General features: G+C 40.7%; 1 protein-coding gene across 1 annotated transcript in view; it reads right to left on the reverse strand.

Moving 5' to 3' along the window:
• Positions 1 to 20,338, reverse strand: part of ACOXL (acyl-CoA oxidase like) — a gene marked incomplete at its 3' end in the record, with an annotated part of 366,752 nt that overhangs the window by 26,736 nt on the left and 319,678 nt on the right. The window contains 1 exon segment of the mRNA XM_082672845.1: positions 12,338 to 12,439. Within this exon segment, the coding sequence (XP_082528971.1) occupies positions 12,338 to 12,439 (102 nt within the window).

Here is a 20,338-nt window from a genome sequence, read left to right on the forward strand (position 1 = left end):
AAGGGAAACCTAGTATGCTGTTGGTGGAATTGTGAATTGGTGCAGCCACTATGGAAAACAGTACAGAGGTTCCTCAAAAAACTAAAAATAGAACTACCATACGATCCAGCAATCCCACTGCTGGGTATATATCTGAAGAAAATGAAAACACTAATTTGAAAAGATTCATGCACCTCAATGTTCATAGCAGCATTATTTACAACAGCCAAGATATGGAAGTAACCTAAGTGTCCATCAACAGGTGAATGGATAAAGAAGAAGTGGTATATATACATAATGGAATACTACTCAGCCATAAAAAGAATGAAAATCTGTCATTTGCAACAACCTGGATAGATCTAGAGAGTATCATGCTCAGTGAAATAAATGCAAGACAGAGAAAGACAAATACTCTATATTATCACTTATGTGTCGAATCTAAAAAATAGAATGAATGTATATAACAAAACAAAAACAGACTCACAGATATGGAGAAGAACTAGTGTTTACCAACGGGGAGTGGGAAGGAGGTAGGAGAGAGTTAGTGGTATGTGATTAAGAGACACAAACTACTATGTATAAAAAATAAGCATCAGGATATAGTCTACAGCACAGGGAAATATAGCCATTCTTTTATAATAACTTTAAATGGAGTATCATCTATAAAGATATTGAATCACTGTGTCATACACCTGAAACTAATATAATATTGCAAATCAACTATACTTCAATTTAAAAATGGAAAGGAAATGCAATGACCAAAATAAAAATTCAGTGGATAGTCTCAACACCAGAATGGAGAAGACAGCGGAAAACATTAGTGAACTGGAAGATAGAATGATAGAAGTTACTAAATCTGAACAATGGAGAGAAAATAGACTGAAAAAAAAAAAAAGAACAGAGGCTAAGGGTCCTGTGTGGTTATAACAAAAGATCTAACTTAAATGTCATCAGAGTTCTTGTGAGAAAAGAAGAGAAAAGAAAGAGGGCAGGGCTGAAAAGTACATAATGAAATGACTGGGAACTCCCCATTCTGGCAAAAGACATAAACCAACAAATTCAAAAAGCTGACTGAAACTCAGCCAGGGTATATTCAAAGAAATACACATCAAGGCACATCATCGTCAAACTTCTGAAAACTAAAGAAAAAAATCCTTGAAAACAGAGAGAGAAAAATGATGATTTATTCATAAGGGAAAAATGATTTTAATGACAGCAGATTCTCATTAGAAACTATGAAGGCCAGAAATGCTTTCAGGTACTGAAAAAAAGAACTCTCAACCCAGAATCCTATATCCAATGAAACCATGTCATTATTTTCAGATGACATGTTTGTCTGTACAGAATATTCTAGGAATCTACAAGAACTCCTAGAATTAATATGTAAGTTCAGCAAGGTTGTAGAATATAAAATCAACATATGAAGAATCAATTGTATTTCCATATACTAGCAATGGACATATGGACACTTGAAATCAAATATGCAGTACCATTTACAATCACTCAAAAAAAGGAAATAATTAGGTGTAAGTCTAACAAAACGTGTACAGGTCTTGTATGCTGAAAACTACAATATGCTGATGAAAGAAATCAGAAGAGATCTACATAAATGGAGAGACATACCATATTCATAGATTAGAAGATTCAGTGTAGTATTGATCTCATTCCTCCAAAAAGCAATATACAGGTTTAATAATTCCTATCAAAATCCCAGAAATATTTTTTGTAGATATAGACAAGATTATTCTAATATTTACATGGAAAGGAAAAGAATTAGAATAGCTAAAACAATTTTGAAAAAGAATAAAGTGGGAGGAATCAACCTACCACATTTCAAGTTTATGTAACTAACGTAATCAAGACTGACCATGTGGTATTGGCAGAGAAATAGGTACATAGATCCATGTATCAAAATGGAGAATGCAGAAATAGAATGACACAAATATGCCCAACTGATTTTAGACAAACGTGTTAAAGCAATTCAATGGACAAGAGATAACCTTTCAAGAAACTGCTGTTAAGGAAAGTGGACATCCATAGGCAAAAAAAAAAAAAAAAGAAAGAAAGAAAGCAAAGAAAATCTTGGGACTTCCCTGGTGGCACAGTGGTTAAGAATCTGCCTGCCAGTGCAGGGGACACTGGTTCAAGCCCTGGTCCAGGAGGATCCCACATGCTGTGGAGTAACTAAGCCCATGCACCACATCTACTGAGCCTGAGTTCTAGAGCCTGTGAGCCACAACTACTGAGCCCACGTGCCACAACTACTGAGCCCATGTCCCACAACTACTGAGCCCGCATGCCTAGAGCCCTGCTCTGCAACAAGAGAAGCCACCTCAATGAGAAGCCCACGCACCACAACGAAGAGTAGCCCCCGCTAGCTGCAACTAGAGGAAGCCCACACACAGCAACGAAGACCCAACACAGCCAAAAATAAAAATTAAAAGATTAAAAAATAAATAAAAAGAAAAAAAAAAAAGCACCACATGAGGAACTCTTGTGGTGAAGAAAACACTCGGTATCTGTGCTGTATCAATGTCAAAATCCTGGGTGTGATATTGTATTATAGTTCTGCCAGTGATTCCACTGGGGAAGACTAGGTAAAGGGACATGAAATCTCTCTGTATTATTTCTTACAGCTGTATGTGAATTTATTATTCTCTCAAAGTAAAAAGTTCAATTAAAAAATAAACCCCCTATAATTGTAGTCAGATGTCTCTCAGGTTAGGTTTTAACAAAGGGATTTAATAAACACAATAGAGAGTTCTTTTCTCTTTTTTCTTTGTATTCTTTTTAGATGGAGCATAATGCAGAGATACAAAGAGTAAGTATATATCAGCTTGCTGGATTATCACAAGATGAACACACACACGTAGCCATCACCCAGATTAAGAAATGGAACACCTGTATTCCAAGAGACCTTGACAAGAGTCACACACTTGAGCTGGCTAATTTTTTCTTACATTGTCTCAGCAGTAGCCAACTTGGTGAACTGAATTAATGCCTGGTGCTTCAAGGCCAAAATTTGTGATGTGAATGACCAGCTGTCCAAGGAAGGAGGAGACAGAGGAATTTTGGTTTTCTATAGACGTATGGGTGTTCACAAGTGAGTCCTGTCCCTTCTCTGTCCCTTAAAATGGGGCCACCCCTACTAGCTGTCTTTGTATGGTTTACCAAGTACCAAGTTCTTTGAGTCCCCCAGAGGAAGGAAGAAGTGGGACAGGACACAGCAGTATCTAGTCTCTAAAACCAAAGGAAAAGGGCAATTTACCATGAGAAAAAGAAAAACTACAAACACATTTTATTTTATTTTATTAAAAGTATTGGTTTCTAGCTAGATTAGTAATTTCTACCAAAGTGGATGTACTAGGCATCATTTCTGTTTCAAGTTCAGTAATTCATTTAAATTTTATTATTATGGAATCATAATAAAACCCCCCTTGTCCTAACTGTGACTGGGGTCTGCTCTGTTTGACTCAGCTGAATTCCACCTCCTGGAAGGTCTTTTTTTGGTGTGTAACACAACTACTCTTAGGAACAAATATCACCGATAGGAAATTCTCACTATGCATCCCGTAGTGAGGGGATGAACTCAAAGACTTATGGAGTAGGACCCCAATTACCCAGCACTGCAAGGACCTCCCCAAGGAGCCCAGGATAATACAGTTGCCAGAAGAACTCAGAGGCTGGAGCTCAGCAAAACAAGTCGCTCTATCCTGTGGTTATAACGAGTTATCCTTGAATGAATGAAACGGAATGAGCCTGGCTCTCCCAGATACACAAAGCTGTACTGTGAAGCAAAGCACAAGGGTCGACCAGATGGCTGCCACGCAGAACCAGGATTGCAGGGGTGATGACCTCAGGGTCCATTTTATTGGCCAAAGTGAAGAAACACATCTCACTTGTATTTTCTTAACCTCAGTTGAATGGCCTGCATTTATCGGTTCAACAATGTATTTCATGCCACTGAAGAGCAGGCTTGGGCCAGAGGTAAAGGGGAGGGGGGAGGGAAAAGAGCGTTTTTCCCTTTTCTTAGTGGCACTCTGTTGGGACTGGTATTTTCCTTGTCTCTCTCATTTGAGGGTTTCTGGCTCTTGGAAAAGAAGGTGGACCAGGATACACTCATATTTTGTTTCCTGCCATCTCCTGGAAGTGAACCAGGGGTCCTACAATAGTGAAAGGAAGTTAAAGCCAGTTCTGGGGGTGCTTTCAAACAAAGAGGATTTTAAAATTTGACTCAATTGCATTCCATGTAACACCACTTCATTGTGATGTCATTCAGTGACACCCCCCTGGCTTCTAGACCAAGGATCCATCATTAGGAGCTATCCCTCCGCACCCTGATGGAACGGGGGCTTGTGGTTACACACCGCACCAGCCTGGAGGACACAGCCAAGCATTCGCAAAACCTCGTCAGTTGCTTGTAGCCAAGTCAGATGGACCTTACTGGGTGGGAAGGACAGGGGTTGGGGAACCAGAGATCTTTTCTCAAATTCCTTCAAAGAAAGAGTCTGTAGGTAGTAGGTGAGGCCAAGGGACGGAGAAGCCCCACCTCCCTTTCCCAACCCAATGGATGTCTGCAACATCTTTTGCCTAAAACCTCAGTTTGTGTTGCATTTGATTCCAGTATCTGAACATCTGTTAAGCTACCCTGATCCAGGTGTTTGGGGAAAGGGAAATAGAAGGATAAGAAATCTGAGTGGCCATTTAAAAAGAAACATTTAACGCAGCATGGAAGACAGCCAGCACAGCATTTGTAGGAAGTGAGGGGCGTGTGCACCATTTCTGAGCCTCGTGGGTATGAGCATGGGGTACGTGTTCTAGAAGTTAAAATTTGAGGAGAAAAAAGGCTAATATTCCAACACCATCCTTCCATCTTGGAACTGTCCCCCAAGTTTTTCTTCCTATTCTGTTGCTTTCAACCCAAGTCTTTATGCCACAGGGCAACGACTGCATTTATATTGTACACTTAATTCAAAATAGTAAATAAGTGTTATCTACCCTCTAAATTCAAAGAAGCCCCGTAGCGTCCTGGCTTTGGGGTCTAGTGTCTGCCACACTTCTGCACATCCTTACTCTAAGCCCATTTCCTAAGAATAAATCAATGTGTTAGTGGCTACATCGACTCAGAACTATTAACACTTGAATGACCCATCAACATCGGGCTTGAATGTTTTTCCTCTTTAATGAATCAACTATTTGATTGACTAAACTGAGACTAAAACCCAAACCTTAGTGGTTGTTTTAGACTTGAGCAAATACAGCAGAAGAGCCAAGATCACTAGCCATCAACAGGCTCCCCCTGGCCTCCCTGCTGCAGCTGGGTCTCCCGGCAGTTCTCACTCAGGAAGGAAAAGGATTCCTTTCGCTGGGGCAGAGTAAGACTATTAGGGGCTGGGCCCATCCTTGTGTCCACTTGCTGGTGAGGGTACAAAACAGGATTTGGGCTGGTGCTGGTGAATCTGAGCTTCATCCTAACACACCGAAATGAAAACGGCCAATCTAGAGGCATGGGAGAAGGACTCAGATGGGAAAAGGTGCCAGCCATCTGCTGCTCCAACAGAAACAGTGCTCTCAGGAAGGAACTGGCCGGTCACGACTCAATCCGGACATCAAGGCAACATCTGGGTGAAGGAGTAACAGCTGTGGGTATAATGTGATCAAATATTGTGGAGGTGGCATGATTGCTTGGCCATGGTCATGATCAGTATTTATTTTCTCCCTTCCTGAACGAGTGTCTGGTTTTTAACACGGTTACTCTTACAGGCAGCCTCCCATGCCCTCTGGGAGGTGGAGAGGAGTGGCCCTCCGCGCTGCTGTGCTGAGTTACACAGCCCTCCCTCACTTCCCTGCAGGTCCTTTAAAACCCGCATTCTCACATGGTTCCATGATTTGGGCTCAGGGCAGGAAACAGAACCTGATTCAACATTTTGCTAAGTATTATTTTCACCACGCTGAATAGGGTCTTTTTTGATCTGCAACCACAGCTGGTCCATGGTTCTCTTGATCCACATAGACTGAAGAGCTTCCTCCCCTGTGGATTTCGTAGTGTGAGTTGACCACACATCTACATGTACTTGCTTCTCTGTATGTCACCAAGAGTCACTGTTCCAATACCGGTGGGCACTGACAGAGCCGGGCAGCTGTGCCAGGGAATTCAGGGAGCAAACACTCCAATGAGAAAAACGTCCCAGCCCTAAAACTTAGTTGACTTTGGGGCTTCCCTGGTGGTGCAGTGGTTAAGAATCCGCCTGTCAAGGCAGGGGACACGGGTTGGGGCCCTGGTCCGGGAAGATCCCACATGCCGTGGAGCAACTAAGCCCATGAGCCACAACTACTGAGCCCTCGTGCCACAACTACTGAAGCCTGCGCAACTAGAGCCCATGCTCCACAACAAGAGAAGCCACCGCAATGAGAAGCCTGTGCGCCGCAACGAAGAGTAGCCCCTGCTCACTGCAACTAGAGGAAGCCTGCACGCAGCAATGAAGACCCAATGCAGCCAAAAATAAAAAATAAATAAAAAAATAAAAATTTTAAAAAAGAACCTTAGTTGACTTTAAGGGCGGGTATAAAATAAGGTAGAGGACTCAGGGCCAAATATTCATTTCCATTAAAAATACATCATTTTAAAAAGCTGACGTTTTCGCTTGGTTTTGTCTTATTTTAAGCAACGTGAAGTTGGTTTTAGTGGAGATACGCAATCGGTAACTTAGGTTATTTTGAAAGATTTTCCTCCTTAAAATGAGCCTCAGCTGATAGTTCCTCCTTAATGCTTATAATCATCCAAAGCAAAACAAATGTCTAGGTCAATGAAGACTGAAACAGGACAATTCCTGGACACTAAATTTTCCAAGAACAAAGCAAACAATTGTTCTATATACACCCCTGCAACAGTTCTTAATGGAAAGGGCACAGAGACCTTTTACTTGGGGGCCTTGTTATGATGGAGCCCCAGAGGCACCACCACGAGACTGCCTTTGAGCCAAGGTCTCACAATGAGGGCACAAAGGTGGAGCTACCCCATCCTACAGTTCAGGTCTGGGATCACTAGAACAGCAGGGAATCTGAGTCCAGAAGTACCTTTCCCTCTCACTACCTCAGCTGCAAGTCAGCCTTAGATTCCCTGTCCCTAAAGTAGATTAGCAGCTATTCACACTAACGGGTGCTTGTGGGGATTACACAGGATCATGGGTGTGGACCAGCTCTGTCAGTACTGAAGCTCCAGACAAAAGAAAGCACTTAGTTATCACAGCCAGGAAGGGCTTGGGACATGGGCTTGCATTTTAAAAGAAAACAAAACCCAGTCCAAACCCCCATCTCTCATGAGCATCAGTCGGACCTGTGGGTACTTTTGGAGTATGTGGATGGATCTTACCCACTGCGGGACATCAGGCAGGACTTCCTGAAGCTTCTGAACTCAGGTCTTTTAAGTGCTCTGTGGTGCCCATGTGGACAAGTAGGGCTACAAACAGGTGATGCTGCATGTTAGTCCACCTCCGTTTAGGGTCAGAAGTTCTGGATTCTATGATCAGATGGAATCTTGGGCAGCTGTTGAACTTCTCTGTTTCTTAGTTTTATTCATTTACTGCATGGGGATTATATCAGCCTTACTTACCTTGAAGATCTTTATGAGAATGCAATGAGATTTTTTTTAAAGAATATATATATATATATGCATTATTAATTATCATTAGACTGGGGCTTCAGCATAACTCCTGGGTACTCTGAAAAGTTTTATTATTTAGAATCAGCCCAGGCTGATTGCTATTCCCTGCTGCTGACTTCTTTTTAAAATAAACCTTTTATTTTAGAATATATATATATATACACACACACATATATGTATATATATATTTTGGCCCAGCCCCACGTGGCTTGCAGGATCTTAGTTCCCCAACCAGGGGTCGAACCTGGGCCCACGGCAGTGAAAGCATCAAGTCCAAACTGCTGGACCGCCAGGGAATTCCCTTAGAATATATTTAGATTTACAGAAAAGTTCCAACAGAGAGTTCCCATACGCCCTTCACCCAGTTTCCCCTAATGTTGACATCTTACATAACTATGGCCCATTGTCAGAACTAAGAAACCAATATTAGTACATTAAGGTGCATGTGTCTTTTTGAATTATGGTTTTCTCAGGGTATGTGCCCAGTAGTGGGATTGCTGGGTCATATGGTAGCTCTATTTTTAGTTTTTTAAGGGACCTCCATACTGTTCTCCATAGTGGCTGTATCAATTTACATTCCCACCAACAGTGCAGAAGGATTCCCTTTTCTCCACACTCTCTCCAGCATTTATTGTTTGTAGATTTGTTGATGATGGCCATTCTGACCAGTGTGAGGTGATACCTTATGGTAGTTTTGATTTGCATTTCTCTAATAATTAGTGATGTTGAGCATCTTTTCATGTGCCTCTTGGCCATCTGTATGTCTTCTTTGGAGAAATGTCTATTTAGGTCTTCCATCCATTTTTTGATTGGGTTGCTTGTTTTTCTGATATTGAGTTGCATGAGCCGTTTGTATATTTTGGAGGTTAATCCATTGTCTGTTTCTTCATTTGCAAATATTTTCTCCCATTCTGAGGGTTGTCTTTTGGTCTTGTTTATGGTTTCCTTTGCTGTGCAAAAGCTTTTAAGTTTCATTAGGTCCCACTTGTTTATTTTTATTTTCATTGCTCTAGGAGGTGGGTCATTTGCAGCACTATTTACAATAGCCAGGTCATGGAAGCAACCCAAACGTCCATCGACAGATGAATGGATAAAAAAGATGTGGTACATATATACAATGGAATATTACTCTGCCATAAAAAGGAATGGAATTGGGTCATTTGGAGAGATGCGGATGGACCCAGAGACTGTCATACAGAGTGAAGTAAGTCAGAAAGAGAAAAACAAATATCATATATTAACGCATATATGTGGAATCTAGAAAAATGGTACAGATGAACCTGCTTGCGAGGCAGAAATAGAGACACAGATATAGAGCACAAACGTATGTACACCAAGGGGGGAAAGCAGGGGAGGGATGAATTGGGAGATTGGGATTGACATATATACACTAATATGTATAAAATAGATAACTAATGAGAACCTGTTATACAGCATAGGGAACTCTACTTAATGCTCTGTGGTGACCTAAATGGGAAGGAAATCCAAAACAGAGGGGATGTATGTATACATATAGTTGATTGACTTTCAGAAACTAACACAATATTGTAAAGCAACTATACCCCAATAAAAAAAAATAAAGAAGATAAAAACAATAAAATATACTAAGATTAAAAAAATATTAGTACATTAATGTTAACAAATATAGACTTTATTCAGGTATCACCAGTTTTTCTACCAATGTCCTTTTTCTGTTCCAGGACTCCATCCAGGTACCACACTGCATTCAGTCCTCACGTCTCCTTGATTGCCTCTGGTTGATGATGGTTTCTCTGTCCTTCCTTGTCTTTCATTGATTGACAGTTTGAGGAGTACCAATCAGGTACTGTATGGACCACCCCTCAATTTGGTTTTGTCTAACATGTTTTTTTCATGATTGGACTATGGGTTTTGGGGAAGAGTGAAGTACTCTTCTCATCACATCATATCAGAGGTCCACGTCATCAACATGACTTATTACTGGTGATATTAACCTTAATCACGTGGTTAAGATGGGATCTACCAGATTTCTCCACTGTAAAGTAACTCTTTTCCCTTCCCATTCTCTATTCTTAAAAATAGAAGGAAGTCACTAAGTCGAACTCACATTCAAGGGAAGGAAAATTGTTTCACTTCCTGAAGGGGGGAGTATCTACATGTATCATTTGGAATTCTTCTTCTTCTTTTTTTTTTTTTGTGGTACGCGGGCCTCTCACCACTGTGACCTCTCCCGTTGCGGAGCACAGGCTCTGGACGCGCAGGCCCAGCGACCATGGCTCACGGGCCCAGCCGCTTTGCGGAATGTGGGATCTTCCCGGATTGGGGCACGAACCCGTGTCCCCTGCATTGGCAGGCGGACTCTCAACCACTGCACCGCCAGGGAAGCCCTGGAATTCTTCTTTAAGGAAAACTTGTCTCTTTGTTCGTGTTCAATTTTATTTATTTATTTATTTTTTGGCCATCCCGCATGTGGGATCTTATTTCCCCAACCAGGGATCAAACCTGTGCCCCCCCCCGCAGTGGAAGCATGGAGTCTTAACCACTGGACCATCAGGGAATTCCCATGTGTTTAATTATTTTATACTTTGGGTTAAAATCCAATATGATGTTGTCTATTTTGTTGCTCTAAGTGTTCCAGCTTTGGCCCCTGGGAGCTCTTCCAGTTAGTTCCTTCCCACATCCCTTGGACATACCCCCATAACTGTGGGTCTTTCTATCTTTATTTCTGTTTTGAGCACTTTCTGACTTTCTGGCTCTAGAAGACGTTCCAGGTTCATCTTATATATTCATTGCCCCAGCCAGAATCAGCCATTTCTCCAAGGACCCTGGTTGCTATTTTGGAAAATGATATTAGAAACCAACAACTGGGCACTGAGTGTGCTTCTTGTTACTGGTTGATGCTGATTTCTAACCAAATAATTGAAAATATTTAGAGCCAGAGAGATATGGGTTTTTGCTACCCGTATTACTTTGGGCAAGTTACTATATCACATTGGATCTGTTTCCTCATCCACGTGTAAGAATAATGAACATCACTCAAAGGGTTGCTGTGAGGTCAAGGGAGATAATATTGAAGGAACTTTCTATTTCTGATATTAGAGAGCTAGGTTTTCTTTTTCTACACCTTTAAAGCATCAATGATCTGACAATACAGTAATGCAAAAAATTAAGGGAAAATGGGAACCAAGAGAAATAAACAAGTAAGAAAATTGCGTTTGCCATTTCCAGCAAATCTGAATTTTCACTTTGACAGCCACATGGTGATTGCGGTGGAGCAGGGAGTGATGACAGTGAAAACCAGGCCCAGCACTAAGCAAGAAATTTAATAGACAGTAAGCTGGATGCCAAAGAGCTATAACCCCGGGGGAGGGTAAAGAAATTGCTGCCCTTATCTGAACCCTCTGAGTCTTCCAGAAAACCTCAATTTGGTTTAGGGTGGGTCTCAAGCTAAGAGTCCCTTCAGACGCCTTGCAAGGGGAAGAAGATACCTTCAATTTGCCCTTCACATTAATCTTACAAATCATTTTCCAAGGACAGTGACTAGTACACATCTAGGACATCTTGAGCACTCAGCCCCAGAGGACGCCATGTGGGGCAGAAGAACCATCTAGTGGAGCCCTGTCCAGACTGCAGAGTCATGAGAAACGAGAAATGGTTGTTGTTTTAAGCCACTAAGTTTTGGGGTTTTTTGTTACATAGCAATAGATAACTGAAGTATTTTTATACATGCTTTTTTGTCATAATTGCTGCCTCCTAAGAAGGAAAAAGATTCTTCAAGGTTCTTCCGAGCCCATTATAGTTTTGCTCCGGCAGGCTTCTCCAGGTTTGTCTATCAGTTAAGACTTCAACCAAACTGGTCTTTTCACTGTTTCTTAGCATGTCTGTCCCAAGTACTCCCATTTCTATGATTTTGCTCACTTCACCAACCCCATCTGAAGGCTCACCTGCATTTCCCCCTCCTCAGTTGAACCACCGCCTCCACTTTGAATCTTCCCCTCTTCCAGGTCTAGCAAAGAACGCCATTAATTCCAAAGTGACCTCTGTCCTCTGCACTTATGCTTGTGGCCAAGTTCATTGGAAAGGTCCACTCCCTCGTGTTGTTGCGTTATTTGAAGGCAGTTTCGTGTCCCCAGCTATAATGAGCTCCCTTGAATGCAGAGACTGAGGATATACCTGTCTGTGTTTCAGCATCTAACAGCGGGCCTGGAAGAGGGAGGGAACCCAGAAAATGTGTTGTATAGATGATTATGCTGTTTAACAGTCTTCTTCTAAAGCAGCATTATGGTGATGATTCACTGGCTCTATCTTCATTTTCAGGTGCTCTGTGGCTGTCACACTGAATTCCCATTGCAACCACTGACAAAAGTACCACCAGGCCTTTTTTCTAAATATAAAGAATGAGTTAATAGGCTTTCGTAAGAAGTAAGAAAATGAAAATCACTTCATACCTCTTTTTTTTTTTTTTTGCCAGCACTTTTGATTTCTTCCTCTCCTTTACATGTGAGAAGTTCATACACGGTGAATCACCTCCCTGTCACTTAAACTCTGAAGTGTAATATGATCACAGTAGGCAATGAAACCATGTATGTGAAGTCTCAGAGGCGCAAAAATTTGTGAGTGGAAACCGATAAAAGATCGGCAGGACTGTTTTCTAAGAAAGCAAAGAGCCGACAGCTGAGGCACGAAGGGTTTCTTCTGCACCCCAGGGATTCTTACCTGACGCCTAATCTTCATGCTGGCCAGGGGAGTCAAATATTTATGTTCTAGATACCAGGCTTGCTCCTGGAACATCAGTTTGGTTCCATATAGCAGACAAAACTAAGGGGTGGGGGAAGAGGAGAGAAATGGAAAAATATGTTAGAAAACACAGAATCTAAGGAGGTGAATGAGAAATAGCATAATATTACATTTCATAAGATCATAAAAGTTAATACATACTTACTGTAAATGGTCATATTTTGTTTTTTTTAATTTTTATTTTATATTGGAGTATAGCTGATTAACAATGATGTGTTAGTTACAGGTGTACAGCAGTGATTCAGTTATACCCATACAAGTTTCTGTTCTTTTTCAAATTCTTTTCCCATTTAGGTTATTACAAAATATTGAGCCAAGATTTCTGTGCTATACAGTAGGTCTTTGTTGGTTATCTATTTTAAATACAGTAGGGTGTACATGTCAGTCTCAAACTCCCAATCTATCCCTCCCCCTGCTTTCCCCCTGGTAACCGTAAGTTTGTTCTCTAAGTCTGAAAATGGTCACATTTTGGACATGCAGTATATGTTTTATATTTTGAAACCACTCTATGGAGAAATTTAAAGCATATATAAAATTAGAAAAAATAGTATAACCAACTTCCATGTCTCCATCCCCCCAGTTCAACAAATATTAACTCACAGCCAGTCTTGCTTCATCTACAATCTCATCTAATTCTTCCCCATCCCCAGGTTACTTAGAATCAAAGTCCACTCATAATATATTTAAAAAAATAAATGTAATATTTCTGTTTGCTTTCTTTCTTGATTCATGAAAGAATATTCTTTTTTTTTTTTTTTTTTTTTTTTTTTTTTTTTGCGGTACACGGGCCTCTCACTGTTGTGGCCTCTCCCATTGCGGAGCACAGGCTCCGGACGCGCAGGCTCAGTGGCCATGGCTCACGGGCCCAGCCGCTCCGCGGCATGTGGGATCTTCCCGGACTGGGGCACGAACCCGCGTCCCCCGCATCGGCAGGCGGACTCCCAACCACTGCGCCACCAGGGAAGCCCATGAAAGAATATTCTAAATGCCCATTCTGAATAATATCATCTTGATATTTTCCATTGAGCATGGTTTGATTAGACTTTCATAAAAATAGCATTCCTCATTTGCATTTTGTTTCAATACGTTTTTCCTATCACGTTTCTGAAACCGACACGCAGACCTCCGTCATGACATCAGTGGCATCCAGCAATAATAGATGAGTTTTCCTGTATTAACAAGTAACTTTGTTTTTGTATAATGCAAAAAAAAAAAAAATACACTCAAATTGCCTATAGCAACTATAAAAGGTAATGATGCAATGCATTTAATTACTGTTTAGTAGTGCTTTTTATTTGAGCATTTCAAAATATTAGTAAAAGTGTCATATTTCTATGAAGGACTTAAATAAAAATGAGGTAAATGTAGAATTGTTAAATGAGAATTTCAGAAGTCTTTACAATGAACAAGTAACTTTTAAGTTAACTATTCTTTAGCATTTCATATTTAATAATTCCAAAATTATACAAACATAGAGATAATAGTATAAGGTACCTCCAAGTCTATATCATCCAGCTTTAATAGCTGTCAACTCATAGCCAATCTTGTTTTATCTCTACTCCCACCTGTTCCCCCCTTTCCATATTATTGTGAGGCGAAGTTCAACTGTGATCATCTCTAGGTTTGGAGGGAAGAGAGCTATGTCGATCCTGGAAGAGAAAGCTATGTTGACAAGGTCCCCTTAGAGGAGCTGTGACCTTCAGCCAAGGAAAACAGAAACCCCAAGGTGATCCCACAAGAAGGCAGGCAGGGGGCAGGGATATCCCAACCTCATTCTCTTCCCCATCTCCAGTCTCTAGCTGGGGCTTCCTGTTCTCAGAACCTGACTGGATCCAGAGGGCAAGGATTCCTCTGATGCAAGTTACATAGATCAATTTCCTGGGCCCAGAGCAGGGTGGAGAAGGGTGGAGAGTAGAGCTGGAAAAGCAAAGGGAGGATGTCTGGAAAAATCCCATCTCTAACACCCCCAACAGGTGGTCATCCAGCCTTAGTCCAGTCCTATCTCAAGTTCAAGTTCACCTGGTCCCACACAGCCCCGACTGCTGACACCATTCCCACGTTTCATCCCAGAGGGCCAGTGTCACACTGTGCTGCCTATGTCTGCTCTGCCCTTCTGTCGACTCCTGACTTGTCCTCCTGTTGACAGTCTGTGGCTCTTGTGTATCTGATGCTCAGGGCCACTTTTCTGCCTTTGAACTTTTTCTTTTCTCCTTGAACACAGTTCGGACTCTCCTTTGACTACCCTCTTTTCTTGTCCTGGGAAACAGGCGTCCAGGTTCTTGGTGGTGACCAGGACACCACCTGGAGGTCCAGATACCATCAGCCCAGCCTCAGGTCCTCAAATGGAACCTGAATGTGTTTCCTTTTACGTTTCAGAGATGGGAGCTCAGTGCATTAAGAGGCATCCAGTTCTCCAACCCACTGTTTGAAGAACCATTGCATACTGAACCACTTGCCTATGTGGAACATGAATTTATGGATTGATTGTTAACTCTGTCGGAAAGGGACCTTGTCCTGCTCGTCTCTGTATGCCTAGGGTCTGGGAAAAAAGCTGATACACTGTAAGAGATTGGCTGGCATCCAATTTCCTGTATACCTCATAGCTATTAATCCTGTAACTTTTGCTGCCTAAGGAGCAAAGCAGGAGTATATGAAAGTATCCAGATAACAACCCTTAACAATTTAAAGATAAGTTTCACATCTCTGCTTAGGCGTTCTTTCTTCAGAGGATCAGCCTTCACAGACTGCCATTTTCTCACAATGCAGCTTCCAGCTCTTGCGCCACTTTGGACCTGGTGGCCTCTTCTAAATGCTTAATTCTCTCCTTCAAGGTGTCTCACGGGACTGAACACAGTGTCCAGATGTTTTCTCATCGCTGTAGTGTCAGTAGCACCATCGCTGTCCTGGTTTGGGACTCTATACTTTTACAAGCAAAGGAAGATGGAATTTGCTTTTATGACAGTCACAGGTTTTTTGAAGAAATGAGTGAAAGAATACCATGCAATTTGGTTTACATCAAATGTTTGCTCAGTTAACACTCCTACTATGCCTTTTCTCCTATGAACCGTTTTCAACCAACCCATACATACACATACACATCCCTAAAGGGATGACTTTAAATTTATTCTCTTAAAGTATCATCTTGTTGATATGACTTACCTCAAGTCCCCAAAATCTCTATGAATATTAATTCAATCCTCAAGTCCCCCAAATCTCTATGAATATTAATTCAATCACCTCATGTGTTTATGTCATTTACAGATGTGTCAGTCCCACCTTTGTCTTTATATCATAGAACTCAACTGATAGGTCTATATCTTTTCAATCAAGTATTTGAGAATCTATTTAACAGACTCTCATCTAACTCATATTTCTCTAGCTTGTACATAAGGATAGCCTAAGAGTCTGGAAAGTGCTGTGCAAAATCAAGATACATCGGGCTTCCCTGGTGGCGCAGGGGTTGAGGGTCCGCCTGCCGATGCAGGGGACGCGGCTTCGTGCCCCAGTCCGGGAGGATCCCACACGCCGCAGAGCGGCTGGGCCTGTGAGCCATGGCCGCTGAGCCTGCGCGTCCAGAGCCTGTGCTCTGCAATGGGAGAGGCCACAGCAGGGAAAGGACTGCGTACCACAAAAAAAAAAAAAAAAAAAAAAAAAAATCAAGATACCTCAACTTCCCCAGATTTTGTCTTCTAGCAACCTGATTAAGACAGGAAATAAGATTAGGTTAGCAAGGCTTAGCCACAGTGAGCACAGACCACTCTCCTAGTGACCATCTTTTTCTAATCACTCATAAACTATCTTGAATAGCCTTTTCTAGCATTTTAACTTGGATTTATAAATTCTATAGTTTCCCCAATCTATTTTTCTTTCTTTGTTTTTTTTAACGTGGACATTTGCTCATTTACAGTTTCCTGACATCTCTTTTGTCCTCCTTGGTTTCAAATGTCTCACAACTGTGTCCTTCCCAATTCAGAGAGAAGATGGGGACATTCTAGGAGACAAGTATGTCTGCTTTCTGTCTGCATTTATTAACATCAAAGCTTTCTTCCCCAGACCAGGTATCTGTCTCTTCAAACTCTGAGCGTAGCTAAAAATAGCCTTTTAAACCTTCATCAGATTATTTGCCAAGCCTCACATTATGGTGGGATTTGACCATCCTGACATTTACTAAATGCTACCCTTTTGTATTTATCCCTGGACAAGCATCTCCCCCCATCACCATGCTTCTCATTCATATAGCTTCCTTAGACTTATGGCCATCAGAGAGTCCTCTCTACACTTACCTTGGTTTCTTTAAATGTGTCCCAAATTACACCTTTTTTTGGTATCTATTGTATTGTCAGAGTAATATTTTACTGTTTTTCTTACTCTCAAGCCCATGTGCCCCTATGAAATCTCTGCCCATAGAATCATAATAACCAATATTTTTTAATCACCTACTATGTGCCAGGCACTGCAAGGTATTTTACATTCACCTCGTTTAGTCTTCACAATAATCCTGAATGTAGCCATAACTCCTGGACAGAGTAAATGGAGAAGCTATTTGAGGAACTGAAAAATAAATATTGATAGTAGGCAGATTTGGGAAGAAGACTAAAATTCAAAGTACCACCAAACAGGTGATGAGTTTAGTTTTTTTTCCTAGTCTTCAAGCTGCTTGTCCCTGGAGACAGGCGTGCATCAGACCAAGATAAATAAACCCCAGATTCTGGAAGGAGGATAGAAAAGGGAGCCCTGGGGAACCAGAGAGTACCGAGGAGGTCATGGAGTCGGAGGGCTTGGGAAAGTAAGCCCATAAAGTTGTTTATGAACTTCTGGGCTCAACCCCAGGTGTACATACACGGATCTAACACACATCAGTACAGAAAACACTTTGAGAACTGAACTAGCAAACAGATGAAAATGCAGGTGCCAGACTGGCCACTGTGTGGTGCATACGTGGGACAGAACAGAATAGTACAGCAAAGCCTTTGAAGACTAAACTGACATTGAAACCACAGTGAACAGAAGGTGAATTGCAACTTGCAGCCCAAACAACCAGATACATTCATTGCTAAAACAAAAATATTAACGTTCTCGATGGGATTTAAACAAGACCCAGGATCTCATAACATAATATTCAAAATGTCTAGGAAATGGGGAAGTCCCTGGTGGTCCAGGGGTTAGGACTCGGCGCTTTCACTGCCAAGGGTCCAGGTTCCATCCCTGGTTGGGGAAATAAGATTCTGCAAGCTGTGACGTGCAAATACCAAAATGTCCAGGAAATATTTTTTTAAAGTTCAGCATGTGAAGGACAAGAGAAATGTAACTTGCCTAGGAAAAGATAATCAACAGACACCAACAGAAAAATGACACAGATGTTGGAATTATCTAGCAAAAGCCTTAAAACAGCTATTATAAAAATTTTTCAACAAGTGATCACAAACCCTCTTGAAACAAATGGTAAAGTAATGTTTCAGCACAGAAATAGAAGATATAAAGGAGAATCAAATGGAAATTTTAGAAGTAAAAATTACAATGATCAAAATAAAAATGGGCTTAACATCAGAATAGGGGAAACAGAGGAGAGTCAGTGAGCTGGAAGATAGAATAACAAATTATTTGAACAATAGAGAGAAAATAGACCGAAAAAAAGAACAGAGCCTCAGGGACCTGTGGGACTATGACAAAAGAACTAACCTCATGTCACTAGAGTCTCGGAAGGAGAAAAGGAAGAATGCAGGGCTGAAAAAGTACTTGACAACTTAATGGCTGAACAAGTCCTCAAATTTGGGGAAAACCCCCAGAAATATGCAGGTTTCAGAAGCTTGGTGAACCCCAAATACAATAAACACCAAGAAATCCATGCGTAGGCACATCATAATCAAACACCTTGAAACTAAAACAAAGAAAAAAACCTTGAAAGCAGCCAGAGAAAAAATGGTGCATTACCTCTAGGAGAACAATGATGTGAATGACTGAATTTCTTATCAGAAACCATGGAGGCTAGAAAGAAGTGGAATAACATTTTTTAAGCACTTAAAAAGTATCAACCCAGGATTCTACATTGAGTAAAAATATCCTTCAGGAGTGAAGATGAAATAAAGATATTGTAAAGATGAAGAAAAACTGGGAGGAATTGTTACCAGCAGACTGCTCTAAAAGAATTGTTAAGAGTGTTTCAGTCAGAAGAAAAATTATACTAAAAGGAAACTTAGAACATCAGGAATGGAGGAAGAGCAACAGAAATGGTAACTATCTGGGTAAATATGATAGACTTGTCTTCTCTTGAATTCTTTTAAAATGTGTATAATGACTGAAAACAAAACATAATATTGTCTGATGTGGTTTCCTATGTACGGAGATTACTTATAAAATGCCTATCATATACAGAGGAGAGAGGGCAAAAGGAACTCTATGATGGTAAGATTTCTTCATTCCACTTGAAGAGGTAAAATATTTATTTTAAGCAGACTGTAAAAGTGCAGTCATATATTGTAATCCCTAAAGCATCAACAAAAAAGAAAAAAACGATACAAAGAAATATCGATAATTCAAAATGAAATCCTGGAGAATGCTCAAACAACCCCAAAGAAGGTATGTGCTATAGAATGAATGATGGCCACCAAATGACATCAGGTCCTAATTCCTGGAATCTGCAAACATCCTAAGGAAAAAGAATCTCTTTGTGTGTGATCAAGTTAAGATTCACAAAATGAAGAGACAATTCTGGATTAACTGGGTGGGCCCTAAATACAATCACATGTATCTTTATAAAAGGCAAACAGAGAGAGAGTCCATAGACAGAAGAGAAGGAAGCAATGTGACCACAGAGACAGATATTAGAGTGAGGTGGGCACAGGTCAAGGAATGCCAGCAGCCACCAGAGGCTGGAAGAAGCAAGGAATGAATTCTCCTCTACAGCCTCTAAGGACAGTGCAATCCTGCTGACAGCTTGATTTTGGCCCAGTGATACGATTTCAGACTTCCAGCCTCCAGAACTATGAGAGAATAAACTTCTGTTGTTACAATCCACCAAGTTTGTTGTAATTTGTTATAGCAGCCGTAGGAAACTAATTCAACATATAAGAGAAAGTAAAAAATAAGACTGTCCTTATTCACAGACAATATGATTGTTTACATAAAAAAAAAAACCCCACAAGAAATCTGCCAAAAAACTCAAAACCTCTAGAGTTAATAGTGAGCTTAGCAAAATCATAGGATACAAGGTCGACATACAACATGTCAATTGTATTTCTAGATATTAACAATGTACCATTAGAAACCAATATTTAAAACAATCTACCCTTTACAGTAGCTCCCCCCAAATGAAATATTTAGGTATACGTTTACAAAAACATGTATATTATCTTTATGCTAAAAACTGAAAATGCTGATGAAAGAAATCAAGGAAGAACTAATAAAGTGGATTGGCAACGTCAACATAGTACATTTGTCAATTCTCCCCGAAGTGATCCATAGATTTTACATAATTCCAATAAATATCTCAGCGGATTTTTTGCTGCTGATAGAGACAAGCTAATTCTAAAATTTATATGAAAAATCAAAGAAACTAGAATGGCTAAAACAACTTGCAAAAGAAGAAAAAAGCTGGAGGAATTACTCTATTTGCTTTTAAGACTTGCTATAAAGTTACAGTGTTCAAGATAGCATGGTTTTGTCAAGGGACAGACACATAGATCAATGGAACAAAATAGAGAACCCAGAGACAGACCCATGCAAATATGCGTGAATGAGTTTGATAAAGGTGCAGAAGGAATTCGATGGAAGAAGGACAGTCTTTTCAACAAATGATGCAGAAACAATTGGATAGCAACAGTCAAAAGATAAATAACATTGACCTAAACCTCACACCTTATACACAGATTGGTTCAAAATGAATCATAGATCTAAATGTAAAACATAGAACTCTAAAACGTC

Source organism: Grampus griseus (assembly GCF_964374135.1).
Source record: "Grampus griseus genome assembly, chromosome: 15".
Classification (NCBI taxonomy): domain Eukaryota; kingdom Metazoa; phylum Chordata; class Mammalia; order Artiodactyla; family Delphinidae; genus Grampus; species Grampus griseus.